The sequence below is a fragment of the Falco peregrinus genome, chromosome 5 (genome assembly GCF_023634155.1).
Source record: "Falco peregrinus isolate bFalPer1 chromosome 5, bFalPer1.pri, whole genome shotgun sequence".
Taxonomy (NCBI): domain Eukaryota; kingdom Metazoa; phylum Chordata; class Aves; order Falconiformes; family Falconidae; genus Falco; species Falco peregrinus.
In genome coordinates, this window is record NC_073725.1 from 58,058,251 (window position 1) to 58,083,746 (window position 25,496).

At 43.1% G+C, this 25,496-nt stretch overlaps 1 protein-coding gene across 1 annotated transcript in view; it reads left to right on the top strand.

Annotated features, from left to right (window-relative positions):
* ACVR2B (activin A receptor type 2B) overlaps positions 1 to 24,554 on the top strand; it is a 108,322-nt gene extending 83,768 nt beyond the window's left edge. Inside the window, exons 3-11 of the mRNA XM_005240952.4 lie at positions 27 to 136; positions 1,487 to 1,638; positions 2,776 to 2,919; positions 4,025 to 4,168; positions 5,068 to 5,216; positions 8,847 to 8,961; positions 11,639 to 11,777; positions 14,116 to 14,246; positions 15,390 to 24,554. Of these exons, the coding sequence (XP_005241009.2) occupies positions 27 to 136; positions 1,487 to 1,638; positions 2,776 to 2,919; positions 4,025 to 4,168; positions 5,068 to 5,216; positions 8,847 to 8,961; positions 11,639 to 11,777; positions 14,116 to 14,246; positions 15,390 to 15,584 (1,279 nt within the window). The 3' untranslated portion in view covers positions 15,585 to 24,554. The remainder of the gene's footprint in view (positions 1 to 26; positions 137 to 1,486; positions 1,639 to 2,775; positions 2,920 to 4,024; positions 4,169 to 5,067; positions 5,217 to 8,846; positions 8,962 to 11,638; positions 11,778 to 14,115; positions 14,247 to 15,389) is intronic.
* The last annotated feature ends 942 nt before the right edge of the window (positions 24,555 to 25,496 follow it).

A 25,496-nucleotide genomic window follows, 5' to 3' on the forward strand; every position in this document is an offset into this window, starting at 1 on the left:
GTCATGTCTGTCCCTCCCTGACACAGGCAGGAATGCGTAGCCACAGAAGAAAACCCTCAAGTGTTTTTCTGCTGCTGCGAGGGCAACTATTGCAATGAGAAATTTACCCATTTGCCTGAAGTCACTGGCCCAGAAGGTGAGTGACTGGGTGGACGGGGAGTTGGGGGTCTCTTCCTCTAGACCCAGTTTGTGATGACTTCTGGGTTGTTGGATACATCCGAGAGGACACAAAGCACCATTTTGGTTACAAGGTCCAGAAATCCTTCTGCTACAATTCTTTAACAATAGTTTTTTAAGGTTCTTTCACTCTGTGGGTAAAATGTGTTGTCCCAGCACCTCAGATACCACCAGCAAGGATTAGTTTTTCTTTATGGTGGATGTTCACAGTGGGATATTACAAAACCAAAATCCTGCACAAGGGGAAGAGGGCAGAGTGATTTATACAGCATGGAAGAAGGCTCAAACTCTTAAAAGGTATTTGACACCTTCTTCATTAATTTTCATAGGTCACAGGTCTCCAGATACCTTGAGCATTTGTAATTTTTGTATTTGATTGCTACTTTGTTGGTCTGGGGATTGAAAGGGAATGGGTGTGTGTGTCAGCTTTCAGAGTTTGTGGGTATACTTCAAGGAAGGAAAGTAATAGCTAGTACTTCTTCGGAGGCTAATAGAGAAATGATGATTCTTTCAGCTGTACGCTTGCTAAAGTATCATTCAATACAAATTATTGAAGCAGGTGGATTTTTTCCTTAGGATGGTTTCTTTTGCTATCAACTACTTACATTTACTGAGATGTTCCAATAGACCATTATCAAATTTTCCTGGGCTTTCCTGTTAGGTATTTAATTGTTTACATGGGGTTTATTATCTCCTGTTATTAATGTACCCGTAGCAACCTAGTAGCAAATATTATTTCTCTCACAGTTTTTTGTTTAATTTGGCAAGTCTTGCTATTTTTTCCTTCCCTGTCTCCAACATAGCAACATGGCTCCATTTAGTATTCCCATTGTTTGTGTCTCAACTGCACTGATGTAATTTGGAACAAGAGCTACTGTGGGAATAGTGCATTTGATTGTGGCTCCGGCAGCATTCTACTAAAAACTGACACCTTGTCAATCACTGTAAAAGGCAAAGCAACACTGCTAGGGATTTCATGCACACTTAATACCTTTGGAAGGGTTAAGAGGAGGAAATTTTCTTGCTGTATCCCAGCAAGAAATACCCATCTTAAATAAAGGTCAGATGGAGGCTCACCTTGCAAAGTGTGGTTTGGACCATTGTAACTCCATTACTAATAGCCACATGGAAAGGAGTAAACCGCAGAGTGTTATGAATACTGTTGGATGTGATGGGACATGCCATTAAGCGTTGTCAGCTTTGGAGGAGGAGGAAGGATGGGGCTGGGTTGCATCTGGACATGTAGCTGACAGTGCTGTTGCATGCCTGAAGGGTCCTTCCCCTCGCTTACCCTGCTCTTTTCTCGCAGTTATATACGAGCCACCGCCACCAACGCCCTCCCTGCTCAACATCTTGGTATACTCGCTGCTCCCCATCGCTGTCCTCTCCATGGCCATCCTCTTGGCCTTCTGGATGTACCGTCACCGCAAGCCTCCCTACGGGCATGTCGACATTAACGAGGTAAGGGAGTTACTCCCCTTTGTTTGGACCTTACAAAAGGCATGGAGGCTGCGTAGTATATGTTCACATCCACTTTTGCTCCACCCTTTTTCAGGTGGCCTAAGTTTTCTTCTCTTATCTTTTTGAAGTTGGTGGTACAGCTGGCCAACGTGGTGGTGTTAGCATCCCCTGTGAGGCTGATGGGTTTAGATGGGGTTATCACCACGTCTGAGATTCCTAAGGGATGGAGTTCCATAGCCCTGCTTGTTGGCTACCCTTCCCCCCAAAATCTCCAAGCTGTTGCCTGTTTTCAGCCAACTTTCAGCAGAGGAGCAGAGATCAGAGAGATGATAAAGTTTGTACCAGCTTTACGGGGGGAGGGGAGATGCTTTCCCTGTTGAAGCTCGTTTTTATGAGCCATCAGAGAATGAGTGCAGGAGGTCATCCTCATGGTCCAAAGCCATCAGGAACTGGTCCTTGCTGGCTCTGCTGTGCCCTGAGCCTTCTGGTTTCTTCTGAAGGGCTGAGCAGCTACCTCTCCCTCCCTCCTCTACCCATTACAGCCCATACTGTGAACCTTTCCCGGCTGAAAGCAGATAGGACAGAGCTCCAGCCCCACGCATCCTGCAGGGTTGCGTTGTTCTCTTGGACCAGTGCAGAGTTTAAACAGATACGATCTTTATGATGCTGACAGACCTGTTTACTGCCCATTGCTAGGGTTATGTGAAACATGGCTAATGAAGTGCAAAGCAGTGGGAGGTTTTCGGTGTAGTTGGCTGTTGGGTCACAAAGATCAAGAAGTTCCTACTTTTGGCAGGAGGTAGCCTTGAGGTCATCAGTGTTTTACAGCCCAAAATAGCTCTTGCTTTGAGAACATGGGAGAAATCAGGTTTTGCCCAGAGGATGGCAGGTAGGAGTTTGACACACAAAGTGACAGCTGGAGGCATAGGTTGTTATAGATGTTCTATACAAATACCCTACAAAGCAAGATAGGGAATTTTGGGCTGCTCTTGCTGCAGACAGTACGGCTAAATAATTTGTATTAAATAAAATGTTACTTCTCTACACCTCTTTCCCCATCTGCAATATCTCCATTCCTCCCCTCCCTTTGTTTTACTGTCTGTCTTCAGCCGGTGACAAGGTTTTTCTCTCATGCAGGACCCTGGCCCGCCACCGCCTTCTCCCCTGGTTGGCCTAAAGCCTCTGCAGCTCTTGGAGATCAAGGCGAGGGGCCGCTTTGGCTGCGTGTGGAAGGCTCAGCTGATGAACGACTACGTAGCAGTGAAAATCTTCCCTATTCAGGTGAGAAAGGCATTGCATTAGGTTCTCACTTGCTGGGCTTCCTCACCTGTGCTGAGATGCTCTAAGTGCCCATGGAGGCTATGCTTTTTAAGGCCATAACAAAAATGCATTTGGACTCTTCCGCTGGGGGAAAAAGTTCAAGGACCCTCCGTTCCTACACTTTTCTCTGTATTATCTCCTTACCGAATGCATCCTGTAGTAGTAGTTGTTGCAAGAAGGGCAAAATCAAGCACATTTTGAAATCTGCAGGGTATTTTAACTTCACTGCAAATGTCCGTGGTGTTAAAGTCCAGTAAGACAGCGTGCAGCTGCGATGCCCAAAGCACACACAAAGGACCAAAGCCCTGGCTTTGTGTGTCTTGCCTGGGTAGATTGTAAATCCAGACCCGAACCTAGCAAACAGTTTACTGCTTACAAAGGCACAGCCCCGGCGCTGTGAAAGCTAATTGCACAGCAGCATTTCTGTCAGCTCACGTCTTCCACTCTAGGAAACCTTTGAACACTCCTGACTTGACTCTCTAGGAATTGCAGATGGAAACAGTAAAGCAATCAAAACTCAAATGAAAGAAGAATGACTTAAACTTCTTTGCGCTTCTCTGCTATCTCCTTCTTCATTAATTTTTTGCTCAGTATTTGTTGTCATAGTGTCGTTAAAGGAGATTTGCACATATTCTGTCCAAGCCAGCTGTGACCTACTGGTAAATATTCAATAGAGCCTAGATTACATCTTGCATTCATAACAGTTTCAGCTACAATGCGGATCTGGGTGCTGTATGCACAGGCTTTATTCTTGCAAGCATCCTTAGGAAATCTTGACAAATCTTATTTCTCAGTGAGGTTGAGTTTGGATTCCTCCCCGCTCGCCACACATGTGCTCTAGGAATAGCTGAGGATGATTTTGGAGAAGGGAGACTGAGAACAGCTACTTCCAGTCTTTCTCCAGCGCTTACCTTTTAGGAAAACAGCCTCATTCTGAAGGGACACACCACATCCAAATGCTGGAGGGTGATATTAAGAGGACCGTGAGCATCTCTGACTGAGCTGAAAGAGCTGTTTGCTTTAAAGGGAAGCGTGATCTTTGATGGTGCATTTCTCCCTGCTCTAGGATAAGCAATCTTGGCAAAGCGAGAGGGAGATTTTCAATACGCCTGGCATGAAGCATGAAAACCTTTTGCAATTTATCGCAGCAGAGAAAAGAGGGACAAACTTAGAGACAGAGCTCTGGCTAATCACAGCTTTCCACGACAAGGTAACGTATCATTGCACATACATTTTGGGAAGGCAGAGAAGCGGCTGGTTGTGGAACAGAAGGGTTTGGTGTCTAATATTCTCCCAGAAACTCCCCTGTAATCTCTCCAGTCTGTCCCTGGTGAGCTATGGCTCAGTGGTAGTGGAAGAATGCTCCTCCCCCCCTACTTCAAAGGCCCTTCCTTTAGCTTTCAAGGCTTTCCTACACAAATATAAGATTAATAAAGGTGGGACCTGGCGGGGAGAGAGAGGCACAAAAGACTACAGCTCACATATGTGGTGGTCACCATCCCTTACCATGCATAGTTGAGCACGTGGGAGCCAGGTGTCACAGACTGTTCAGTCCCAACTCACCCCTTGCAGATGGGCTCTGTGTTTGCTTTTGAAGCTCGGGGCACACCTCCGGCTTCATGAATTGCTTTAGTTATCAAACAGGACTAACACTTAAAATAAAACAAACACACGCAAATCCAGAGTTGAGCCAGCAGTGTTATCCCTCTGTTTAATCCAAGGTCTACTGAGTCAATCATTGCCACAACCAGCTGATATGATGCATCATCTTCTTGCATGGAAGGCTTTCCCCTTTCTTAGGTTAGATGAATTGCTCGGTTTGAGATTATTTTGTCCCTTCCTTACCTCCCTCCACTTGCCTGGCAGATTAGTACACTCCTTTTAGACATCCAGACACTTTCTGTGCTGTCAGGGGCTGAGGACTCACGAACGCTTCTGGGTTTAATTTCTTCTTCTTTCTTACTTCTGCTAGTGATTTTTTTTCCCCCTGTAGAATCAAGGTTCAGATTTCTCAAGCACTCATTAAAACCATTTTCTGAACTGATGAGTTGGCACATCTGTCATGTAGCAGGGTCTGCGATTAAGAACATGCGATGTCCTGTTTCGCAGGGCTCTCTGACGGATTACCTGAAGGGCAATATTATCAGCTGGAATGAGCTCTGCCATGTTGCAGAAACAATGGCCCGTGGCTTGTCCTACCTTCATGAAGATGTCCCTTGGTGCAAAGGTGAAGGACATAAACCTGCTATAGCACACAGGTACGGCTTCTTTCCTTGACACCATTCAAGTGCTGTGTTCAAATGTTTACAATCTCTTTGAAATGATGCTGTTGAATGAAGGAGGAAATTGTGCTTTTAGGATGTGAATGCCTTTTAACCCAACAAATCCGATGCTAACGCAAGAATTTTTTTCAGTCACGTATGAAACGGTGAAGGGCATTGTGTCCTGTCTGTGAAACAGTCAGTGCAGTTGGTAGTGGTTCATGGCAAATGTCTGGAGGGTAGGTGCTTCCCTCTGCCATCAACTCTTCTCTTGACATGTAGTGGGAAGGAAAATCTGGTTGCTGCAGAACTGCTCTTTGAAAGGACTGTGCATGATAAATCACATTATAATCTGTGTATTTCTGTGGCTGTACCAAGATTTGGACTCTGTTTTTCCCTAAGTGTTTTAGACTGATAACTCCACTGCATGTCTTCCCACAGAGCTTTTGATCATTAGGTAAGAAATGGAGAAATTGTAGAAATGCAGAAAATGGCTGCTATTTATTTTTCACTGTAGCTTCATAGTGCCGAAATCGTGCCAGGGTGCTTAAGATGGACACCAGCGCAGGCACCACAGTGCCTCTGAGACGTCTCGGCACATGCTCCAACCCACCTGGGTGGCAGCTCTGTGGGGACAGCGGGAATCCAGAAAGTGGTGGGTTAAACCATCCTCGATGCAAGGATCCTTGTTTTAGCCCCTCTCCCAGTTCCACTTTGCTTGCCCTGGACTAAAGCATCTCTACCAGCTGGTTTGCTAGTGTCATGGCAGGAGGGGGGAGTTTTCCAGAAGGGATTTATGCAGGCTACATGCTGTAATCCACTGCCTTACTCCCCCACCACCCACTGCATTTCATCTAGGAGGGACTTAAAACCCCACGGTCCAGCTGCAGCAATTTGTACCCGGTCTAATGGGCATGTCTTCATGTACAGCAAGATAATCCCTGGTTTCGCAAGGCTGTCCCTGCCCCCAAAACACACACCCCCTCCCCGGAACCTGAAGATTTCTGAGAGCTGGGGGCTGTTGAAAGAGCCTGCAGCTGCCTTTGTGCTGCTCCTGGAACTGACCCCTGTGTCCCTGACATTTGTCCCTGTGGAATAAAGGCAGTGGTTTATACATGAAAATTCCTAAGGGTGGGGAACAGAGAAAGGCTATAGAAAAGCTTTAAAGCCACAGATCGTGCTCATTAGTGTCCCCATCCATTTAGCAAAAGATAAAAGACGAGAATGCACCATTTGTGTGAGTTCAGCACATACCTAGGGAAGAAGGATTTCAGGACACACGGGACCTCCCTTGTTTTACCCCACTCCTTTTATTTTTGTTTTAAAAGAAACCACCAAATACGTTTTCAGTCAGGGGGGTGGGATTTTTGAATGGCTTCAGACAATGCATGCGAGGAGGGCGGGGTTGCCAGGTGGGACTCCCCGAGTCACTGCTGGGCAGGGGTTCAGCCAAGGCTTTACTGGCCCCTGGCACTACGAGGAGGATTAAGGTTCTGGGATCGCTTGTTGGTGCGAAAGTGCCCCCACGTGGAAGCTGAAAAAATCTCCCGTGCTTGCTCTCTTATTCCCTAGTTTGAAGCATTGCACAGAAAAAGACGCTTTCTTCTTTTCAGGCCACTTTACCGGTGGCCGTTTTAGGATGGTCTAATGCATCAGGTGTTAGTGGGAATTCTACGTGGCGTGGCTTGGATTAAGTCTGTCTCCCTGTCCTGGGTATGTTTGCATTGCAACTCACACTTGCCGGTTCATGGGGGATTGTGGAAGGAAGGAAAGTGTGGAAAAATGGGGAAATGTATGGAAATTGGGGGGAAAAAGGAAATACAAAGGGAAGTCCCTACATCATGTATCAAGATGTGGTAGTTAACTGTTGCATGCCCGAAGGGCAGTGCTGGTGAAAACCAGCAGGAAATGCCTTTGCAATAATACTGATTTACATCCCACTTCACTTTGGAAGCATATCGTTCTAGCAGACTGTAATAATTTCTGTGTGGTCCTAGCTGAGCCACTGCTTTGCAAAAATCTCGTGCACAATCTGTATCATCCTGGAGGGCATAATCCCCTAATGCTGACTGAGCAAAGGAGTTTATCTATGTCATTAGATGATGGCTGTTTTCTAAGCCTGTGGGGAAACTGCTATACATGGAAGCAGTCAGTCTCTAAGACGACAGGTATTAGGTAAATGGTGTTTTTCTGTGTAACAGAGGAGTACAAATGTTATGCGGGCTCTGCAAAACTGTACTGTGTCCCTAGAAACCCCGTGTGTCCCCTTGTGGTGATGGAGGCTGGTTTCAGCTGGGGCTCCCTGGTGTATGGTGCTCTCCAACTTCACTCTCACTTCCCCCATCATAATCGTCAAGCCAGAAATACCCATCACGCTGTATTTAGTTTAGAAAGCAAAAATCCTTTCTTCTGATTTTTAAAGTTCAGAATCAGGGGCTGGGCGGTACAGGATGATTTTTGTTCGTGGTGCTTTGAGCTGGTGCTCTGGCATCTGAGGCCACAGTGAGCAGCCCTTCTCTATGGTCCAGCAGTTTCTCTCTTCCCAAAGAATTTTGACAGGTCTCTCTAGTGCGGAACAATTGTATCTGCCCTCATTAATTATTTTGTGCAGGCCTGCAATGTCCTGCAATCAGCAGGGTCACCGAGTGAATTGATGATAGGGAAATTATAATGCTGAGCATACAGGACAATTGCCATCTGCTGTCTAAGGTCTGTAATTTAATTAGATTGCCAAACATTCCTTTTCAGATGAAAATGCAGGAAGCCCAGGGAACAGGGCTTGACTGGATTAGGCATCTCAGTGTGACCCTCTTCCACTCCCCCCTCCCTCTGCAGCCCCTGCAGATTTACCTGAGCTGCCCTGAAACCATCGTGCTATAGCAGAGGACTGACACAAATGTCCCCTTAATGCCACCTTCAACACAGACCCGCCATCTCTCTGCAAATGCTTACACCTGCCCAGCAGCTGCCCAGTCCGATCCTGACAGCTTGTCTGAGTGTGGGCTCACCCCCTTCCCTGCTTGCTTTCCAACCCTCCAAATTCTCCATGGAAGATCGATCCAGCAATTAAAACATAAGTGTAATAGATGACTATGGCAAAAGTCTGTTGAAGCGTGTTGTCAGGGTGAAAAGAGTCCCACCAGCATCTGTTAATTTCCAGGAAGATCTAATTTTGTAGATAGGAGCAAACATCCTTACTAGGTTAAAGAGTAAATGCACCGCCTGAACCTGTCTTGCTTTTGTTGTTGGGACTGAGAACTAGTAAGAAGTGCTCAGAGGTGGGGGTCCACAGCTGGTGCTCAGAGCCAGAAATGGTGCCTTATACTGCCTGCTTTAATTAAACACCCCCCTTCATATCACTCCTTGCTTTTATTTTGAGGTTGATTCACCACAGAGTTTGACTGACTCTGCTGGGCAGCACAGGGCTGCTTGGTTGTGTTTTAGGGACACAGGCAGTGAGAGGCAGCCGAATTTGTCAGAGCCAGCTGTGCCGGGCAGCTGGGGAAGGAAGGAGCTGATCGCCGGGGGCTGCTAAGCCTAGAGACTTACAGCGTGGTCTGTTGCAATGTGATTTGGACGTGTGCTGTAATAAACCCTTCCCAAACTTGCTTCTTGGCTTGTCCATAGGGACTTCAAGAGTAAAAATGTCTTGCTGAAGAACGACTTGACAGCAGTGCTAGCCGATTTTGGACTAGCTGTACGGTTTGAACCTGGAAAGCCTCCAGGGGACACTCATGGACAGGTAATCATTATCGTCAACAATAACATTTTAAAAACTTGGGCTTACCATAGCTCCTTGGAAGTGGGAGGTAGTTTGTATAGATGCATTTAATTCTCTTTGAGATATGTATTTTCCATAAAAGCTTGTGCTCAGACATAAATTCCAGGAGCTGCTTTGATCTGGGAGAGTGCTCAGACCCCCCCTGACCACTGTGCAGGTGAGGTTCCCCCAATCCCAGGGGCAGGCAGCTTCGTCCTTCAAACACAGGACTTGTTGGCTCTTTATTGCTTCGGTATTAAATATTCGTAGAATCATAGAATACCAGGTTGGAGGGAACCACAAGGATCATCTGGCCCAACCTTGGCAAAAGCACAGTCCAGCTGAATCTTAAAAGTGTCCAGTGTTGGGGAATCCACCACTTCCCTGGGGAGATTATTGCAATGGCTGATTGTTCTCATTGTGAAAAAATTTCCTTTTGTGTCCAATCGGCATCTCCCCAGGATGTATCCATTAATCCTTGTCTTTTCCATGTAATGCCTTGCAAAAAGGGAGTCTCAGTCGTCTTTGTAGCCACCCTTTAAATACTGGAACACAGTGATAAAGTCTTCCCTAAGCCTTCTTTTCTCAAGGCTGAACAAACCCTATTGTCTCAGCCTTTCCTCACATGGCAGGCTTCCCAGCCCTTTGGTGATCTTTGTGGCCCTTCTCTGGACATCTCCAACCTGTCCACGTCTTTTTTTGCATAGCGGGGACCAAAACTGAACACAATATTCCAGTTGTGGCCTGACAAGCGCTGAGTGGGATGGGATGATGACTTCTTTATCTCTACTGGTGATGCAGCCTAGCATCCCATCGGCTTTCTTTGCCACAGCAGCACACCATTCACTCATATTGAGCTTGTCCATCAGGACCCCCAGGTCCCTTTCCACAGAGCTGCTCCCCAGCTGGGTAGGTCCCAGCCTGTGCTGCACTCCTGGATTATGTTTTCCCAGGTGCACTTGTCCTTGTTGAACTTCTTCAGGTTCTCGTTACCCCACTCTTCCAGCCATCCAGGTCTTCCTGCAGTATGGCCCTCCCTTACGAAGTGTCCCCTTCCCCACGCAGTTTGGTATCATCAGCAGACTTCGTCAGGGTACACTTGATCCCATCATGCAGATCACTTACAAAGGTATTAAACAGCGTTGGGCCCAATATCGATCCCTGGGGGACCCCACTCGCAACAGGTTGCCGGTTTTATAAAAGGAGCAATTTTCTAACCCCCTCTGGGTGCGGCCTGTCAGCCAGTTCCCCATCCACCACACGGACCACTTGTCTAGACTGTAATGTAAATATTAATACTCCTGAATATTAATGCTAGTACTACAATACAAATAGTAATACTCCTAAAAGTAATTAATTTAGTTTTAAGAGTTCGGCCAAGCTGACTGCTTGGGTGACGTTTAGCAATGGCAGATCTTGTGAGCTGTCTGTGTGCCGCATAAACAATCTACTACATTTTTATGGATTCTTAATTTTCTGCCTTTGCCCTGCAGAGAGCAAAGCTCCTCGTTCTGCTCTTGTACCAGGGCACAGCAAGGCCAGCATCCCCTCCTTGTGCCTCCAGGGTTTTCCAAATGCCCATCTCCAGTGCAGGCTACCTTTTTACCTTTATCTCGGGAAGAGTGAACACTTCTGGGTTAGCTCCTCCCCACAGGTTTCCTCATTTTTCCACCTGTTTTTTGAACTTTTCCAATATTTTGCACATGTTTTCATATCCTGGCTTCCCCCTGTCCTGACTGCCTCAGGTAACAGCAAGAAGAGATGAAAATTTCCTAAAGGAAAATACTAAAAGCATTTCAGTTCCCATGTTATAAAGGTGCTTTTCCCCTTGCTCTCCTTTCTGCTGCCCTACATTATGGGCTGTAATTCTGCTGCATATGTAACCACAACTATATGAGGAGCTCAGTATGGCTCTACCTGGGCTAATCACAACAAAACAGGCAGTATAATGAGGACTGAATCCCCTCAAAGTGAGAGGGGATCTTTTCTGAACCACATCATGGCAAGCCAGGGCAGGGTAGACTTTGGAGGGTTCATGCTTTACTACTCCTGTGGATGCAGGAGACTTGTTTTATTCAGGGGCTGTCAAACCAACACCTTTTCCTATCATTTCAGGATATGTCAATTTTACTCTCCTCTTTTTTTTCTCCTCTTTTTTTTTTTTTTTAATATATATATATATTGATATAGATTTATTTTTTTTTTTAGTAAAAGGGGATTGAACTTTCAACAGTTAAAATAACCAAGTCTGACTTGCCCTCAGGGGGTTTTGTGTGTCTCCAGAGACTGCATTTTCTCATGCAGTGTGTGCTGCTGGAGCGAGATGTGGTGGGATGCAAAGCAGGCAGGATTTCATCTGTACCCACCGTGCCGCACTGCATTTAATTTAGACCTGTAGCATACGCTGAATGATATATCACACATGTAGCCATGCACTTTGCTTTTTTTCTTCAGGTAGTTTATCTAGACTCAGGCGATCTTAATGAGAATTCGGTGTCAGAAAAAACAGCTCCCTTTTGCTTGTTTTTCGAGTGAGGTGCAACTTTAGCAGAAGTAGCCGTAAGGCTAATGAAACCACCTGTCACTTGTCTCCAGCCAGCAGAAGCTGATGGGCCCAACTGGAATGTAACTTGAGTTGTGGGGTTTTTTTTCTCTGTAGGTGGGAACAAGGAGGTATATGGCTCCAGAAGTGTTAGAGGGAGCAATCAACTTCCAACGAGACGCCTTCCTGAGAATAGACATGTATGCAATGGGACTGGTGTTGTGGGAGCTAGTCTCCAGATGCAGAGCAGTTGATGGTAAGAATAAAGATTGTCTCTTCCCTGGGGAGGGTTCTGTTTCAGCATGATTTAGTGATCCAGAGCATGGGCCTGGCTTTGTTTAAAAAAAAAAATATTAAAAAAAAAATCAATGGCATATTTTTATTAAGCAGCTAACTTGTTTTTCACTTGCTTGTTTTTTGACATAAGCTGTCATTTTCTGTAGATAACAACCCTTGTAGTGTTCAAGTCTCAAAGTGCCTTTAATTGCGGTTGCATTGCATATTGGCTGAGAACTCAGAGTGAGAAGGAGTACATGAATCTTCTGTCGGTGGCGGGTGTCCTTTAGTCCTGAGCCTGCTCTGTGCTGCTCTCTGTGGCACTCTGCTTTCCTGCCTGTGACCAGGGCAGGCTCTGAGCTCCACAGAAGAGCTGCCCTCAGCTCCAGCTTGGCTGTCACACCTCGCTTCTACAGGGCAGTGTGGTAGCCTGAATGGAAAGCCCAGAAGTGAAACACCTCGGTGAAATAGCAGGACCACAGGGCTGGAAAGATCTTCTTGGATCAGGATGCCCATTTCCCTGCTATCATAAGTTGCTTGGTATTAAACTTTGACTTTCGCTGATCAAGCCTTCTCTCAGCAGTGGGCTGAGTTTGTTGTAGATGGAACAACTTCAGAGGACGTCCCTTTCTTCTCAGTAATCCAGAAGAATGAACTTTAATGGTGTCTCCTTTCTCAGGTTTTTCATCCTAAAACGATGCTGCAAAATGGGGCATCTTTTCTATCCAAATAGCAGAGCTGCCCTTTGGTGACACCCTGGCCACTTGCAGGACCTTGCCCCGGCCAGGGAACCAATCATTTCATTGTAGTAGCCCCAAGTCTGCTTGCTCCAACTTCTTTCTTTCTGTATAGTTATAGGTACTCTGGACTGAATATCAAGTTCATAAATTAACAGTACGTCACCTGGACTTCAAATGTTTTTGTTAGTATTACAGTAGGACCAAGGAGCTTGATTATAATTAGGATGGCTGCATAGGTGTGTGGTAAGAGGAGGGCTTTTTTTCAAAAATTCACTAACTAGAAAAAATGCCAGAGGAGCAGGGACGTAGGAGCACAGTGGGGTGAAACAGCGGTACCCAGATCCACTCATATAAAGAATAACCCTTCTCTGTTGAGGCCCCCCAAATATCCACTTGGATTTTTGCCTGTCATGTTTGTGATACCCTTCCAACGCTTCTCAGGCAACAGCTGGCCAAGCTACTCCAGGTGCCATACGCAGCACTGTTAAATCAGAGAGGAGGCTTCCTTTGGGATAACTGGGAGCTGAACCTCATCTGCACTTCTAGCTCAGAAGTGATGTGTAAACAGCGGATTTGGCTTGGAGGTCACCAGTGCAGCTCTCTGTAGCCTTGATTCCTCTTGGAGGAAGAGGAAGGGGACGTTGTGAGAGTTACTGTGTCATACGTTGGAATGAGTGTTTCTGGATTACCTAAATGTCAGGTTGTTGGTGTCACAGTTCATGACCAGCTGAAGTGGTCAGCTCTTTTATTTTAGTCTGGAAAGGCCCTCTTGAAATATCTCCACTCTTGAAAGAGGTCACTCTTTGCTACGGAGAAACCATAACTGATGCTGCACAGCACCCTGAAAAAGCCTGTCAGTTAAGCGGGGCTGCCATTTGTGAGAGAGCATCTATGCATCGCCAAAAGCCAAATGATGTTTCAATAAGCAGAAATTATTGCTACCGTCCAGCACCTGCACTGATACTCGAAACAGTTGTCTCATTCCTGTGGCCCCGGGCAGTTCACAGCCATAACTGGTATAACTAAAGTGTTCAGAAATCATTTTGCACTTAAACCTGGTACTTGGGACAAGTGCATCTGGCTCCAGCGTGTCAGGGCTGAATCAAACCTATGAACAAGCCGGATCACAAGTGGTGTATGTGCTTGACCTTGCTAGTCAGTGCCTAAAATGAAATGATGTTTACGCTGAAACCTTTCTCTAGGTTGTTGTCTGTCAAATTGCTGTGCTATTTGTGCTAAAATGTGAGGAGGATGGGCTGATTTGCTCTTTCTATTAAACTAAGCCAGACTACCCGGCGAGTCTCCTCCAGGAGAGCAGTGGGATTGGGAGGCCTGGCTGAGGGTTTGGATTCGTAACTCAGTGAGGTGGAAAATGCGTGGCCAGACAAACAGTGGGGACAGCAAAGTCCATTGTGCAGGAGGAATGTAAATCGCATTTGTCTGCAATGACATGTGAACTTCAGGCTTTGCTGCAGCGGGTTGAGGTTGCTCTGGAGTCGCAGCTCACTCATGCATGGGGAGGAGGTAGCTCTGCGGAGGACGTTTCTGTACTAACTCAGTTCTCTGTGTGCGCCTCAGGTCCAGTGGATGAATACATGCTGCCTTTCGAAGAAGAAATAGGTCAGCACCCATCCCTTGAGGACCTGCAAGAAGTGGTGGTTCACAAAAAGATGCGCCCTGTGTTCAAGGATCACTGGCTGAAACACCCTGTACGTTGCTCCTGGTTAACAGTGGAAAATATTTTCCTGTGTGATGGGAACAAGGGATGTGGTTATGCATCGCTCGTTAGCTTTGGAGGGAAGCTAACCAGCCCACCCTGGTGCACAGACCAGCTCCCTGGTGCTAGAGTGTCAGTGCCAGGGCACGAGGGGTTGCTCGACACCTTCATGCTCTACTTCCCATTTGTCCCTTGTATTTAGAGGGTAAATCAGCTGTCTGAAGTCAGCCAGTGCTGAACACGGAGCTTGTGGTGGTTTAGTGGGTCTAAAGGATGGAAAATAAAGTCCCTTCCATTAAGAAAAAGAAAACGATCCATACCATTGGAGGCGTGTTCCTCACTAGCTAGATAACATACAAGATTTAACAATTTTTTGAGGAAAAACTAATTAAATGTGAAGCCAAGCAGACAATGAAGCAAAACGCAGCGTGGGTTTCCCAGAGGTAGATTGTTTCAGGCTTGCATTTTTAATAAAAGAGGTGATTTTTTTTTAAGACTGGGAAGCTGAGCAGATGATGAAATCTCACAGGGCTTCAGGAAAAAGCTAAATGCCTCTGTTCTGACCAAACGGCCACGGTTTTGGCTACAGTCATGTGTACTAACTCATAGGCTAGAAGTCAAGGAGAGCTGTGGGTTGTAAAGATGAGTATTCCAGTTCAAATGAGGGTTCAAATAAGAGCTGTGCTCTTCTAGCAGAGTTGAATTTGGTTATTTTGGGGATATCCTCAGCAGCGATTGCCCACAAAGCAATGGTTTCATGGTAACTGATATGGTGCTGCCAGCTCTCATGGTTTTATCATGGGGTTCGTAATACTTAATGTCTTTTAAAGCTTTAACTACTGAATCTTGGGGTGTATTTTGATATTAAAAAAAATACTTTAGGGGCTATGAAAAAAAGCTGGATGTGACCAAGCTCTACAGCCTTAGAAAGCAGAATCTTAAAAATCCCCAAACCACATATTGAAAGCAATTCTTAAAGCTAATTTTAGGGTAATTGGCATACCATGGAGGAAATATTCTTAGTTTTTCTTTACAGCATTAGGCTGTGTGAAGTGGACTTCCCCGTTCGCTGCAAAGGTGGTCCCTGGAGCAGGTTTCGTTGCTGAAGGTGCTTTCTCCCCCTTGTTGTCTGCAGGGCTTGGCGCAGCTCTGTGTGACCATCGAAGAGTGCTGGGACCACGATGCGGAGGCTCGGCTCTCAGCGGGCTGTGTCGAGGAGCGCATTGCGCAGATCCGCAAATCCGTAAACGGCACTACCTCGGACTGCCTCGTCTCCATCGTGACATCCGTCACCAACGTGGACTTGCCACCCAAAGAGTCTAGTATCTAAGTCCTGGTTCACTTTTGTCTTTCCAGACTCAGTGGATTTAAAAAAAAGAAAAAAGTTAAAAAAAAAAAACACATAAAAAAACAAAAAAACAAAAACACAAAAATCCAACAAACACATGAATGCAGCTGCTATTTTATCTTGACTTTTTATTATTATTGTTATTATTATTATTATTATTTTTTTGGATTGGATCAATTTTACCAGCACATTGCTCTACTGTATTAAGAAAATGGACATTTCAGCAAGCATTCAGGTGCCGACTAATGAATGCAGAAAAGGTGCAGGTACCTCAGAACCTCAACAAACTCACTTCAGTTGTTTTCATTTTATTCAGTTTTCTGGGTTTCTCTTTATCGGTCTGTCTTCTGAGCGGAGCATCTGTGACATAAAGGAAAACCACCTACCATCTTTGAAAACGCAATGCTGCAAACTGTGGAGGAAACTTAAAGACTGTTATATAAAGAATACACCTTCCTCAAAAGGATATTTTTTTTCCCCATTTTGTTTAGGTTTTGGGTTCAGTTCCTTTTTTTTTTTTTTTTTTTTTTGTTGGAAGTGAGCTTCAAAAAAAAACAGCAGATGTGTCTTTTACGGATCTAACGGGTGTCATTGTAACATGGAAAAAAAGTAACTGGGCGGAGAATGTTAATTCTTGATGGTAGAATTGAAGGGGGGAGCATAGAATAGGGGTGGGGAGAGTGACGTTGGATTTGGCAGCATTTGGGGAAACATCGTTTGCTATGGAGCTACTTCTCAGGTAACCATTAGAGGAGGGGAAGGACATTTCTGGGCAGAGTATTAACAGCTGCAGCGTATGGAGAAAGCTGAGTTAAAGAGCCAGTGGTTGTAAGCAAGGCGCTAGTTCTTCCTCCAGTATCTCAGGCTTGGGTGGTAAAAGAACAGCGCAGAACTATAATTACATTTTATTTTTTGACTCCAGATAGTAATGGGAAGGATGCTTTCAAGCAATGTAATCAGAAGAGGTGGGAAAGTGTGTTTTCAGGAGCACTTTGGTAAAATACTGGAAGATGGGAAAATTTTTGCATCTCACTTGAAGTGTGAGTCAGTTCAGGGAATTCGGCCTTAGGGTTGATTATCTGTCAGCCCAAGCTACCAGTGCAGATGGTGGAGAGAGGAAAAGTGTGAAAACTGGCTCTATATATTTTTTTTTTTTTCTCTTATTAATTTGGGGTTGGGGGCGGGGGTGGAAATACCTGAACTGGTGGCAGATGGCTCCTGTAGCATCCGAGAAACCTATGACCTGCCCAGCTGCAGGATGCCCAGGCAGCTGAGCAGCAGCAGTGATTATCGCAGCATCTCTCCGACTGGTTTCTTTGACGCTGCTTTCTCCTCACTCTGTGATGAAACTCTTTTGTCTTAAAGTGGTGCATATTCTAAAATACCGTTACTCTTATTATGCCATAAACTCGCTCTAGTCAGTGAATGTTCCTAATGCTGCTGATTCAACATTGAAATATTTTTTTAATTTGCAAAACATGCAATGTTTAAAAAAAAAAACTTAAAAAAAAAAAACAAAACCACAAAACACACACACACACACGTTACGTGGCTTCCGAGGTTTAAACTGAAAAAAAATTAAAAACTTCATGACCACAGACCACCTCAAACCAGAAATACCTCAGAATTTTCTACTTGTATGAGTTTTATTATATATTTTGTTAGTTGTGTTGTCTTGTAGTAAGTATATTTTAATGTAAGTTGGCTTTTATGACAAGGGAGTTTTAAAAAAAGAAAAAAATGAAAAAAAGTTCCAAAATCTTTTAGGAAGTGCTACCATTTTTTTTTTTCTGTTTGTTTTATAAAGCACCATTGTAAATAACTGTATACAGTTGTAGAATAACTGCCTATATAAGGTACCTGGGCATTATTCACTCTTATTTGTGAAGGCTGTTTCCATTCTGTGTTATTTTTTCTTTTGGTCTGTTTTAGTGAAAGGACAGTACATCTTTTTTTTTTTTTTTTTTTTAATTATTTTTATTTTTTTGACTTTGAATATAACATGAATTCTGTGTCTTGCTAGACTGACAAAGTTATATCCATGGAATGGCCAGAACTCCTAAATTTTTCAGTTTGTTAAACCAAAATGCAGTTCTAAACTGATCACCCTCTTATGAAAATGTAAAAAGTCTGTATTATATAAACTAATTGGACTTGCCACTGCCAAATTGTCAGCGTGCACCCTTGCACAGTTATAATTTATTAAGCAAGCAAAAATCACTAATTGGAGAAAATACAAAGAAAATTGAAACACATTTCTTGAAAAATATAGCTTTAAAACCTAGAGATCACAAATGAGGACATGGTCCTTTATCTTGAAGAGACATTAAGATAATTGCCTTAATTTGTCTATCTGAATAAAGTCTTAACCTATTCTTTCAAGTTACTGAATGTATATTGCATATTAGTATGTACACACATGTAACTGTATTTCTGTGTGTAGGTTTGGAAGTTTCTATTGTTGATGTGCTTCTGTTGAGAACACCTTGACAAAACCAGACGGAACCATACCATTTTGTCCCAGCCAATGTCCCTGGTCGTGGTTGGCATCTTTGGGTCTGATGCTGCAACATACCTATGCTTGGCATTAAGTGTGTAGGTAGCTCTTCTGGCGTCATGACATTAGGCGCTCACTTAATGTCAGGCATGGTCATAAAAGTTCGCAGGATCAGTATTTTTCATGTTTAATACATTTCTGCACTGAGATTTATATAAAAATGTGACTATGTTTTAGTAGTGAAGTGATGTAAGGGTTGGGGTGGAGCGTAGAGCGGTTAAGATTGAGTGAATACTTGTTTTGAGGTGGGCTTGCTTCCATTTCCCCAGGCATGGGAGCTGGTTCATATTGCTGCAGAAAGAAAAAAGCTGTACTGTCTTTTAACTGTTAATACCTGTTTGTTTGCTGTTCTGGATTTTTTCCTTCAGCATTATGTATTATGGCTAAAACAGGCTTATTACAGCAGTTGCTTTTTTATCCTGATTTCTTTAAGAAGCTTTAAAGTATTTATTGAAAGTGCCATATGATTTTAATAGCCTATTAGACAGTCTCCGAAATCTTCTCTTTTGAGAAAGCATAAAAATTTCTCACGTGTAGCTTATCTTACTGCAGGGAACTGCACGACCATACAAACTTTGACCAAATGTTGATTGTAAAGTATTACATCTTCCCTGGTGTAATGGTTCCTTATAGATCATCTTGTCAACAGGATTCAGAAAATGATTTTAAAAAGAATTTCCAAATTGCGTGTGTGCTCAGTTACAAATTGTAAATGTTTGTAGGTATGTGTGTCTTGCTGTTGCAGCAGAGAAAGAAATGCTGAACTTTTGCTTATTTACAAATTTGTACCAGTTTAGCTAAAGCTGTTCTTTGAAACTGGTATTTATTTATTTTATTAATGAAGGCAAGCTCTGATTAACTTAGTGGTCTTTCAACGCTTGAGCTGTCAAGCAAGTGGTTTCCTCAGCGCTACTCTAGCATTTGAACTCTCATTGACAACATGATTTTTGTTCTGTTCAGTACTGCAGAGGCTTTTTCCAAGCCAGCCAGCCATCGGGCACCTCCATACATTTAGCTGTAATAAGCAATTGCGGCTCTTTTCCTCTTAACACTCCCTTGAATATGATGGGTACAACACCTCTTACGGTACTTTCCAAGCACCAAATTTCACTTCCCATTCAGACTTAGAGGAAGTAGCTCTTCAAAAACTTTGCTGCAGAATTTTATTGTTGACCTTCCTCTCTTGTGTGGCATTTCTTAGGTGAATATTAACCTTAACTATCCTGGGTAAAAATTCTCCTTGACTTTAGGAGCCAGGATTCCCCATCTCTCTGGAGTAACTCCCTTTATGAATTTATTGCACTAGCTGGGCTGGTTTCCTAGGTGGAGAAAGTTTGAGTTCACAGTTTGGAAGTGGAGGTACCACAGGAGCTAACACCACTTTTTTTGAGATGATAGAGCTGTGACTTTCTAATGAAATTGCATTAGTAGGGCAAGGTTGGAAATTGTACGTGGCTCATGGGAAAATACATGTGCATGTTCTAAGAGATGGCTAGAAACCAGTCTAACCATCAGTTAAGTAGTACCAGGCTTATTATGATTAAGGGTGTTAGCTAGTCCTGATCATAAAGTTTTCTCTGTTTAAGATAAAGCCATTTTCTCTTCTGCCTTGTTCTTCAGCTGAAATTCTCTTACAGAATATGCTATGCTAGGTAAAGTGACACCTATGGAAATGCCGAGATCTTTGTGTGTGTTTGTTCCAAAGAGAAGGTCCGTGAGTGTCCCCTGGTAACTCCACTGCATTTTACTTGGGTGTCTGACTCCCTGCTTTTCCCACGTGAAGTTGTTGGTTTCAGCAGAAGCAGCAGAAGCCTTGTGGGTCCATGCAGTGCAGCGTTGCTGGGGGCCATTTCCAGGTTGGCTGGATCAGGCCTCGCTGTTAGGAATCCCAATCCCCCTTAGTATCACAGCAGAAAGCGGAGAACACAGGTTTCATTCCTCTTGGGCTGCTTTCTGGGCAGACTGTCAGAACTTGCCCTGTTTATAGGGGGAAGATTTGATTTCACTTAGTATGGAAGAAACTCGTACTGCAGGTGAAGGTGCTGGTTGATAACGTTGTGACAGTGCTGTTGTTGCAGTCCTCTTCAAGCCACACTCTGCTTGAGAAGTTGCTAAGCAGGAAGTGTCCCGTACACTATTATCACTTTTACATACAGAATATTGTTTGGTAACATTGTAAATAAAATAGACTATATAATAGAGGAACATAAGGACATTTTGACTTTTTTACTTTTGGAAATATATATATATATTTTAGTTACATATACAAACAAAAATTCTACATTGTGTGAGAATTCTTTTATACCACAAATTATTTTTGTAATGTCTAATATGTTTCTGCAGGGAAAGGGGAGAAAGGTCTGTGTATGCACAGCAAATAAATAAATATATATATGATGTCTAAATTGTGTGCACTACATCAAAGTCTAGAGGATAGAACACATTTAGCCTGAAACCAGTTAGAGGAGCAAGTTTGGATGTACTTGGACATGCTTTGAGGATGGCACTGAGTATATGTTTAGGTTATCTTGCATGTCACATCCCTTCTGCTAAATAAGCTTAATTGCTTTTCTATGACCATCTTCAGTTTAACCAGGAAGAGTTTTTTTTCACGTGTTCATGCAAGTATCCATGTGTGAGAAGTGTGTCGTTTGGCGTATGCCATGGTGCTGCAGTGAGTTGTGAAGTCAGGGTGTTAAGAATTTACCAAGACCAAATAGCCAGGCTGATCTCGCTCACTGCCGTATCCGTTTATAGCAGCTGTGTCTGCTGCATTGACAATATGATCTGTAAGGAGCTGTTGCCAGTAGAGTCCTGATAAAACCAATTCCTAGAAGTTCCTGCTCTCTGAAATGACACAACTAATCGGGCTTCACCAGACACGCAGATATGTGCTCTCTGTTCCCAGCATCAGATTTTACGCTGGGCTGGAGGCACTAGAGAAAAGGAGCACTGTCATGTCCAAAGTCCTACTTTGAAAAAGAGCATTCCAAATTTGTGTAGCCAATCCAAGGTATTCTCGAAGTATTAAAGAAAAAAAACCACCTTAAAATGTTTTCTTTTCACTTCAGCTAACTTCTCCCATTGGACGTTAAATTCACTCTGGTCTTTTTGGTTCCCTTAGCCTCGACAGCACAGTGTCAGTGGGGTAAGAGCTACTGAGAAAAGCTTTAAACCAAACGGTACATTGCACTACCTTGAAGCTGGCTTGACAGTGTGCCTTTTGAAACCAGTGCTTAAACGACTTTGAGCAGGCTCCTGCAATTGCGGAGTCCTACATCTGTGGTGTTAGTGAAGTCCTGGCCCTGTGGAAGCCAGCGGGAGAGGTGCCATCCCGTTCTGTGGGACCGTGAATGTGCGTGTTGTTCCTGGAGCACTTTCGAAGTACACCTGGTCCCTTACTTACATGGGACTTCTTTCTTAAAACTCTACTTCTGGGGTGACGCTCGGTTGCCTGACTGAAGTAGTAACCTATCGAGTAAGCAGTAATCCTTTTTGTCAGGACACTTCCACAGAAAGAGATCATACTTGCGTTATGTCCATCAAGCTGTTCTGAAATGTAATGCGATTCTGTTGTGCCTTTGTTTCTCCATGTAAAAGCAACTGCTGTAAGCTTTTTTTTTTTACTAGTTTTTTCTGTCTGAAAAAACACTTTTCATTGCCCAGCTGTTATTTCTGGATGCAGTCTGTGATCCAGGTATTTCAAGAACCAATTACCTCAAACCTCATGTTAAACAACAGTGTTGCTATCTGGATTCTCCTTGATACTACAATATTGTAACATACACAAACAGGAACCTTGCTATATATGGGTGTTTATATATATGTATCATATACATATATACAGGTATATATATGATATATATATGTAAATGGAAAGTGATCCCCAAGGACTGAAGGAAAAAAGCAAAACTTTTTTGTTTTCCAACATTAAAACCAAAAGGGCTTCTCTGAAGCTCTATAATGGCATTGTGCTGGATATATATCAAGAAAGTGTTTTCTGAAAAGTGCTTCCTTTGTTAGCCTTTTATTTCAGTATTTTAATGGGGCAGATGATGTGATTAAAATACTATTTCTGCATTTTTTGGCCCATTTTTAAGCAGAGGCCTCTTAATCTTTCCAGTTGTTAAAAAAAACCAAAACAAACCTCAGTATATAACATTCCAGTAAGGTTAGTATTGCAAAACTAAAACATGTTCTGGGAAGACTTCATAGGTTCTGATTTTGTGAAAAGGCAGGCATTGGCCATACTTAATTCAAATTTTCCACTGTTTTGAGGAACTGAAGTTTAACCAGTAACCATCCTAGTCAATTAAAATCCTAATTTAGTGGTCACTGGCATCTTTGTGTTGCCACCCCTGTTAAAACACTAGGACCCCCACCACCCAACCCCCCAAAAAAACCAATCCAAACCAAAATTCCAGCCATGAGAGAGGAGGAGGAGGAGTTTGGAGCATTTCATAGCTCCTGAAGGTGGATTTGGAACCAGAACAACTTTGTCAATAGCAAAAAACGTGTTGGCAAGACCTAGAACCCGTCTGGCCCTTTCCTTTTTCCAACCACCTTCTCCCAAGAACCTTCTCATAAAAGCAGACCTTCAACCGTAATGACTTCTTAATGGTACTTTGCTGAAGAGAATTCTGTTCTGGATATATTTTCTGGGGAAAAAATAAAAAAGTTACACCGTTCTTTTAATCTACACCTTATGTACGTGTTCCCCTCCCAAATGTCTGTTTTTTTAAAATTGTGTCCATGTAGCTGATGCAACATTACAGTCTGTATTTTACTTGGACAAAATAATAGCTTTCCAATCCAAATAGTAATGAATTTACTATTACTAGTAATTCATTTAATTAATTAAATATTAGTAATTAACTTACTACAGGAAGAAAAGGAGATGCTTCCCTTTCCCTGTTTTTTCCTTGACTGTCTAATGTTTCTATGGCTATCGATGGTTTGTGATTATCTTTGGTAAATCATTTACAAAAAATACTAAAATCTCCCAGGAGGAGGCATTTTGCAATGCTGCTGGCCTTCCAATGGAATAACTATGATGCAAAAGTTGATCTGTTGGTGGATGAGAATTGAAGGAGGTGGTTACTGCAAACTAAGTAACATTCTTGACCTCAATTCTATGCCATAAGTCCGCACAATGCCATTGTCAATCTGCTCAAACTATCTACTTATGAATTCTGCATGATCCTCATGATAGAGTTGAAAGCCTGATCTTTCACCTGTTAATATTTTCACATTCGTCCTTAAGTTTGACAAATTTTATACTGTAAAGTTGACTTAAGTACAGTTTGATGTCAATTCTTGTGGAAAGAGCTTTCTGCATGTAACATTAGATGCATACAGTTAAACAACACAGCATAGTACAAAACTCACAAGAAAAAGTTTTGGCACCAGCAGAAAGAAATTTCACCCTAACCATTTGTCATTTTAAACCATCTTATTGTAAGTTTTACCAGCTACTTCTAAATTTGTGCTTTATTTAAAGAAATAAAATAAAAATCCTAAGACTTGTCTAGCGTAGTGAAATATGTGTATATCAGTTTTAGGATAAATAGCTAAGTCTTATTACGCTGTGTTACTTAACTTGTATATATAGAGTATACATAAGAGTTTGCAGTAACCTGTTTCTCCAGGATTTCCAGTTTGAATGGATTTAAACTCAAGCTATGAGATTAAGTAAATGATTTAGAAGATTGCAGAATAAACTGAGTGTAAATTACAGGAAGCTCTATCAGATGGTGAAATAATTTTTAAAGAGTCTTTTGGTCCTTGGCTCAAATTCAATAAGTACTGTTTGTATACCAAGATATGTGAAATGTAAATGTTGTAGGTTATATTTCACTCTTGTAGCTATAAAAATGTAGAACAGAGATAGCTTGTACTACTGAGTTAACAAAAGTTATACTAAAGTATCCTGTTAAAGAAAAAAGTATACAGAGTTAAGCTCGTTGCTGTAACCCCTTTTGGATTGAAGTGTGCTGATTTTTTATATATGTATATTTTATATATGTATTCTGCAAAAGTATATATATATAAAATGTATATATAAAATGGCCTAATGCAGACATCCATTGTATTGCAGTTATGAAATGAAGACATTTTGGAAAGAACATTGTATCATAGTTCATGAATTTGCAGTGGATCTTTGTTCCTTTTTACTGTGGTATTTTAGAAATGAGTCTCAAGTTTGAAATTAGATCTGCCAAGTTGGAGTTTTGCTGCTTCAGCTTTGCACTGGGTGTCTGAATAAATCAGTATGAATGTAGTATTTGCCCTGTGTGAAGCAGCTACACCCCAACAGATAGGAGGAAAAAAACTAGAAAGAACCTATTTCAAGTTTATCTTTTTGTATATGAAAATAAACAGTAAATTACAAATAATTGCTTCTTTTGTTGGTGCAATGTGAAAAATCATTGTTACTTTGTTGTCTTTAGCATCTAGCTGGAGTATTTCCTTTTTTATAGAAGAGTGTTTTGGTGTTTTAATAGCTTCTCAGCTATCCAAAATCCCTAACAAAATCCCTGCAGAGGCATAGCTGAGGCCTCTGCTGCCCATCATTTGTAACTCCTCCAGAGGGAAGAGGGAATTAGCTTGAATTGCTGTACGCTTTTAAGTGTGTTGCCTCTTCTAGCGCTATGGTAGCACTGCTTATCATTCCCAGCAAAAACCTGTTTACACAGGGAATTACATGCATGCTAAGCTCTATCAATAAAGTCCAGCAAGGTAGCTGCAGCTGCCAGTGATCGGGGGGGGGTTTAAGGTAAATCTCAGGACCATGCAGTGAAGTGCCTGCCCTTCCCTTCCACCAGCTCTAGCAGAAGAGCAGAGCAGAGAGCAAGGGACAGCAGTCGCCTAAATGGTTCTAACCTGATTTACAAAAATTTGTCCGCTAATTCCCTAACAGCTGCTGGAAGTTGAAAGTTACAACACTGAACGTACAGCTGCTATGAACCAGCACACCCCTGTTCACAGTGTGCCCACAGCAACCGCACAACCAGGTCCTTGATGAAGATGGCTGGAGATTTTCCTCCTCCGAGGGAGGCTGTTAGCAACCACGCAGCATGCACGAGTGCTGCAAGGTTCCCAGGCGGGGAAACTGCAGACAGGGAAATGGCTTCGGCGTGAGCTATCTGCTGCCAGGGGGAGCTGAGACCGGGGACCGAGGTGCAGCTTCCATACACCGTGGGCTTGGTGGGGTTTTTCCCCACTTCAGCAGGGCACCGAAAAAGATTCTGTGAGGCAGGGGGACGGGAGCTGGAAGAAGATTACAAAAGGTAAAAAAAAAAAAAAAAAAAAAAAAGAAGCCCGAGTCCCCTGCACTC